The 6,343-nt window shown below is 35.8% G+C and overlaps 1 protein-coding gene across 1 annotated transcript; it reads right to left on the reverse strand.

The window, feature by feature from the left end:
• Positions 1-19: 19 nt before the first annotated feature.
• On the reverse strand, positions 20-5,049 carry nabp2 (nucleic acid binding protein 2). Its single transcript, XM_053652711.1, has 6 exons — positions 4,656-5,049; positions 4,173-4,311; positions 3,623-3,694; positions 2,580-2,655; positions 2,404-2,461; positions 20-2,295 (listed from the first exon to the last, which is right to left on the reverse strand). The coding sequence occupies exons 1-6, from the start codon at positions 4,732-4,734 to the stop codon at positions 2,141-2,143; spliced, it is 579 nt and encodes a 192-aa protein (XP_053508686.1). The 5' UTR covers positions 4,735-5,049; the 3' UTR covers positions 20-2,140.
• Positions 5,050-6,343: the final 1,294 nt, after the last annotated feature.

Raw genomic sequence — 6,343 nt, forward strand, 5'->3', positions numbered from 1 at the left:
ATTCACAAAATGTTAAAAATATATTTTCTCATTATTTTATTCAGCATGAACCTTTCATTCAGTTCTCATGGCGCTGCTTTGACACTGTTAACGTGAACAGAAAACAGGGAACACAAACAGTTCTCATCTTTATGATCAGCGTTGCCAGATGGGAGCCGCTGACCCATTCGCAAAATTTTAATCATGTCTTGAACTCAGAATTATTTCTATTCTATTATTTATATTACAAATATTTCAATGTTTCAAGTTATGATTCAGTATGAGTTGATCCAATCTGGCAACCCTGTGCATGAGAAAGGCAGAAGTGTAAAAAAAAAAAAGAATAAAATAAAAATTTTACTTAAATAACAGCACATTAATATTATATATATATTTTTTTAAATTAAGTCACAGTCTGGATTAAAATTAATTTGAAACATCATGTCATGTGTAATATGAAGAAAGTGTGAACAGCTCTGGAATAAAGTTCTCTTAAATCAATTATATTAGAGATCCACACAGCTGATGATGTCAGAACCACCAGGAACGTGAACGTAATGTAAACACCCCCCCTCCTCCACCCAAAAAACGCGTAAGTGTATCTGTGTAAAAGTTTACTTTTAAGTGTTAAGAAAGTCGCTGGTTAATCAGCTAATAATAAAGTAAAGTAAACACTAAAAGAGGGTAGACGCTTACATTACAGTCCCTGCAGGAGTTCATGATTTTGTGATCGCAGAAATTAACACAAAATAAATATTCGGAGGAGCTTGCAATTTTATAAAGTACCGCAGGTTTGGTCTAAAACGCATCATGGGACATCACCACAACGCACGTTCAGCCAAATCTCTCCTCGAGTCACGCTTGTCGAACATGAGTACAGCTAAAAGGTCTTGTTTACTGACAAACATCACTGCGAAAGAGCGCGCGAAACTTTACAAATCCGCAAGTTCCGAGTGTTTTTCCACCAAAAAAAACCCCCACAAAAAACTCGAGTTGCTTCGCAAATTTTGAAAAACTGCGGCAAAAACGAGCGTTTTTGCCAGCAACAAATCACAAATAAAAAAAAACTCCTGTATGGACTGATTTATACACAACTATATATTTTATTAATTAAATGCATAATTAATTACAAATAAAAATAAATCCTGTACTTTAATGCTGTTACATATATTTTAAAAAGTCTTAAAAATAAAGACAATTTTATTGCAAAAAAACTAACCCTAAAATCATTTATTATATTAAGTAAAATCGATGTTTTATTCATTATAAATACCTCTAATTCTGTGATTCTGTTTGTATACGAAAAAAAAGAAAAGAAAATATATTTTCTTAATTTTTAACACTTTAAATTATATATATTTAAAAGTGTTCAAAATGAAGAAAATCAATTAATTTAGTAGAAATAAAAACGATGCATAATGTTAAAAGATACCTTTAATTCTTTTGTCTATTGGGGAAAAAATTCTAAGTAAATAATTAGCAAAAAACTAATAAAATTATACAACTTATGAAAGTAAACTATTAATTTAAAATACACTCAATTCTGATCGTTATATTTTTTGTATATGTAAGTGTTAAAATTAAGGGAAAAACATTTCTGTATTTGCAAAAAAATAAAAATAAAAATCCAACCTAAAAATAAGCATTATATATAAATATAAAAAATAAAAGTCGGATGCTGCATGAAATAAAAAAAAGAATACCACTAATTCTGTTAAAAATGTTTTTCAAAAAGTCTTTAAATTAAGCAAAATATTTTTTAATGTGTAAAAAACCCAACAGTTAAGAATGGGATATTCTATTAATTAAAAAAACCAAAACAAAACAAATATTTTACTTTTTAAAAAAATGTTCAGATGAATTAAAATGGGATCTCTTGTTTACAGTTCGAGACCTCAGTACAAGTTTGAAATTTATTATCCAAATCATTTACAGCTCAAAATTATCATGTTCAGCGGGTCCAGTCGGCCATCTTGTGTAGGACCGAAAAATTGTAAAGAAATAAAAAGCGGACATGGATAAATATTGTGCGCTGTTTAGGAAACGTTCACGTCACAGACACATGCTGTAGAATTATTCATAAGACTCGACTCGTGAATCGATTCATTCTTGATTGACGAAGAGAACTCAATCCCGCTCAGACAGACGCTCGCAGCTCGGATCATCTTTTAGAGGAACGTCGTGTCTCTTTCCCGTTACTCACTGCGCTTCCGGAGGCGGAGCTTCTACTGGCGTTCCCGGCGTTGGCTCGGCTGCTCGGCTGCGTGTTCGCCGCGCTCTGACAGTTCACCCCGTTACCATTAGTGGCATCGTTACCTGAGTAAAATTTTAATTCGTTTGACATTAACACTTTTTTTCTGAAGTCAGATCTCATCCAATAAACGAATGCTAGCTGAAGACATTCTGCATTAATGAGGAACTCACCCACAGTACTCGAGGAACCATTGTTGTTGTTTGCGTTGTTTCCTTGCTCGTTAAGTCCCTATGATTCAACATTAACACGTCGTTACTACAACAGTTTATAACAAAGTTATCACACAGTACACGCCGTTTAATTGTAGGAAATTTTAAAAGAAATGAAAGTGAAATATCAAACGCACTGGTTTGTTCATCAGGGCCAAATATTCCGGGTTTGGCTCACTGAAGTTTGGCACTTCGGAGTACACCATGCAAAATCTGCAAAATTATAAACACAAATTTAATATATTAAAAACACAACATGAATAATAACACACATTAATGTAGATTTATTTCTCCCTTATCATGCGGGTGCTGCCTCTGAAATGCCCCTTCATCGCCCCTACTGGTGTGGTTGAAACATAGTTTAATATTTGTCCTGTTAATGTTGCTGTAGTTCAGCACTGCACTGTTCAAGCTATAGGTTTCGTTTATTGAAGTCTGGATTTTGGATTTTGATTGGTCACAAAGTGTTGATTCATTTTGTAGGACTGACTGTAGTGCTTGAAAGTTTGTGAACCCTTTATAATTCTTTATATCTGTAAATACCACTGTATATTAATGTGCTCGCTCTAATATATGATCGTTTCCATAGTAACAGCTCATTCACAGGGACGTGTACAGCGGACGCTCCACTGATAATAAACAGATTAAAAATGCATATAAACATTGACTTGGTGAAGTTTTCTGTAAGGAGAAATGTGTTTATGTAACGTGTATGGAAGGAGTCTCCAGTGTCAGTGCTATCTAACAGTTAGAGGTAAAGCTGTAACTTTTAAGATTTCCGACATCTTCAGTTTACGCTTCTTTGCGGTTTCTCTGTAACGTGACAAGCTGCGATTTATTTTGTCTTATTAACTTCAAGAGAGAGAAAAAGGAGAATTTGGTGAGGGAACGACTTTTTCCATTGACATTTAACGCAACTGTAAATGGATAAAAAGTATAAAATGTTAATTATTGGAAAACAGCTGCAGTATAAGAGGAATAAAACACTTGGGTACCGTGGTGTTGGAGGAAAATAATCAACAGCTCCTATCTGAGCCATCATTCCTGATATTATATAACGTTTAAACAGCAATCCATGTAGAGTAAATGAGTAAACTGATTTGATCGTATTAGATGTAGTAAGCCTTCTGCTGCTTCTATTAAATAGCGAGTGCTTTAGCGAAACATGTGCAAGTCTTACTCTCCGATCTTCTGCAGCTCTCCTCCTCTTCCTGTGTACAGAGTGAGACAGCCTTTAAAAACTGACGCATAGCTGTAAGGGAAAAAAGCAGACACAAAAAGACAAACTGCTGCTTCATCCGTGTAGACAAACCGAGATCACTGAATTACACATACAGTGGTGCTTGAAAGTTTGCGAACCCTTTAGAATGTTCTATATTTCTGTATACATATGACCTTTATCTACTTTTAGGACTCATGTGAAAATCCGAAGTTTTAGGTCATAATTATGCAGATATATAGAAAATACAAACAAACTTTAAAGCACCACCGTACGTTAAAGACAAGCTCCACCCTGAAACATCTTTACAGTGAAATATCTGTGATGTGTTTAGTGATTATGGTGCTGATTTGTTGGCTGGAGCTGTCTTCTCCTTAGTCCTGTGAGAAGTTAGGGGTTGAGTGTCGTGCTGATGTCACTAGGGGACGTCGAAAAGGAAAATGCATTTCTCACTCACTCACGTCAAGTTTTTCATCAGCGTGAAGTCGTGGCGTTTGGAGCGAAACCTCACCCTTTGGTCAGTCGGAGGATGTCTCCGGTCTGAATGAGAGCTCCGACTTCATCCCACACTGATATGCTGATGCTTCCCGTCTTATCGGCTACCTTACAGGTGCGCACCTCGTGGCCATCTTTGGTTTTGGTGACCCTTCCTAGATAAATAAATAAATAGATAGATAGATAGATAGATAGACAGACGTGCACTTAAAAAGGAGCACTGTGTAGTACCCTTAGTGCCATGCATTTAATAATACAAAATATCTTAATAATGTAATAAAAACTCACTTCATTAAGCAATTAGACATGTATTAGCGGCAAAATACATTTACAGCAGTTATAAGCTCTGTAACACCTACAATTATAAGCAAAATACATTTAGGAATTAATTTATTATATGCTCTACAGACCCTACTATTACACGTGCATGCATATTATTTATATTTAATCACACAATTCATACTAAATTTTAAGTAAATAAACTGTGATTTATATGAACCTGTCTCCAGGACGATGAAGATGACATTTAAATTCTTCAGTCCGGGTTTGATGTCCTTCACGAACGTCTCTGTGGTCATTTCTCAGAGTTTTAATAGAATTTTAAATTAAAATCCGTGACCGGGGAAACAGACATGGCTATCACACACACAAACTTATGGGCACCATGGCTAGGCTAGGCTAAACTAGGCTACCTTCTCCACAACTAGCTAATTCTAACTAAACCAAAAAAACGTTTCATTTAGCCTAACGAAGCTAGATATAACCAAGCTAATCTCGAGAATAACTTGCGTAATAACTTGATAATATGGTGGAGAGATAGTTAAGTAGCACAGCTATGCTGACGGTTAACGTTTGTTTTGCTCCTCTTCCGTACGCGATGACGCAATCTCTACGCAACGCGTTTACGTTCATCACGTTACAAAGTTCGGTTCTCAATGGAGAAAACGACGCTAATGTAGGATGAAACATTGGCTTTTACACACTATTTACAGTGCCCTCCATTAATATTGGCACCCTTGGTAAATATGAGCAAAGAAAAAATCTCTTTATTGTTTAACCTTTTGATAAAAAAGTCTACTCTCGTGGATATCAAATAATTGCAAACACAAGTTTATATATATATATATATGAATTCATATGAGAAAAATATATTTTAAGTATATTCCCATTGGTATTTTACATTTTTTAGTACACCTGGGTGACTAGGAACAGGAAATTGTTCAGGAACAGGAAACTGGCCCTACCTCAATAAAAAAGCATTTTGAAGTTTTGCTAATTCGTTAACATTAACTGGCTATATGTAACTATGTTGGCCTGATTTCTAGCATCGATCCCAGCAGCTAACAGGATTGGCTCGGCACCAAGTCAAATTCTAACTAATGGTTGCTAAGTGTTACAAATTTAAAACAAAAACCATCTTCTAAAAGTTATACATAAAGTAATAAAAGTTACATAAAAACATGACATGGCCGCATGGTGGCTGTGATTACCACGTTCACCTCACACCTTCAGGGTCCGGGGTTCGAGTCCCTCCGTGGCCCTGTGTGTGCGGAGTTTGCATGTTCTCCCCGTGCTGCGGGGGTTTCCTCCGGGTACTCCGGTTTCCTCCTCCAGTCCAAAAACATGCATAGTAGGCTGATTGGCGTGTCTAAAGTGTCCGTAGTGTATGAATAGGTGTGTGAGTGTGTATGTGCCCTGCGATGGACTGGCACCCCGTCCATTGTGTACCCTGCCTTGTGCCTGATGCACCCTGGGATAGGCTCCAGGTTCCCCGTGACCCTGAGAAGGAGTAAGCGGTAGAAGATGAAGAAGAAGAAAAACTTAGAACTTCTTTCTTAGAAGAAGAAAAACATGACATTAACTTAATTTAAAAACATTAACTTTTTACTATTTAATACTTGAGTATATTTTAAATGATCAACATTTTTACTTTTACTCAAGAAAAATTTTGGGTGGATACTTCCACATTTAACTGAGTAAGATTTTTGACACATCATCTATACTTTCACTTAAGTATGATTTCTCAGTATGTTGTCCATCTCTGCGAGTGTACCAGAGACTCCCCCAGACAGGGTGATTTATATTTACTATAACTTCAAACGTTATAAGAGTTTGTCACTTACTTGATTTAAAGTCATGATGCAAATTCTTATCTAAGAAATGTTAGGGAAAAAACGTCATCATCAT

Source organism: Ictalurus furcatus, chromosome 21, assembly GCF_023375685.1.
Source record: "Ictalurus furcatus strain D&B chromosome 21, Billie_1.0, whole genome shotgun sequence".
Taxonomy (NCBI): domain Eukaryota; kingdom Metazoa; phylum Chordata; class Actinopteri; order Siluriformes; family Ictaluridae; genus Ictalurus; species Ictalurus furcatus.

What these genes read in the sequence shown, in the direction of transcription:
- nabp2 (XM_053652711.1), bottom strand. Translation starts at nt 4,734, where the DNA reads ATGACCACAGAGACGTTCGTGAAGGACATCAAACCCGGACTGAAGAAT. An exon ending in ATCCTCCGACTGACCAAAGG is followed by an intron (nt 3,695 to 4,172) that starts GTGAGGTTTCGC and finishes TTTCCCTTACAG; the next exon opens with CTATGCGTCAGTTTTTAAAG. An exon ending in GAGCTGCAGAAGATCGGAGA is followed by an intron (nt 2,656 to 3,622) that starts GTAAGACTTGCA and finishes ATAATTTTGCAG; the next exon opens with ATTTTGCATGGTGTACTCCG.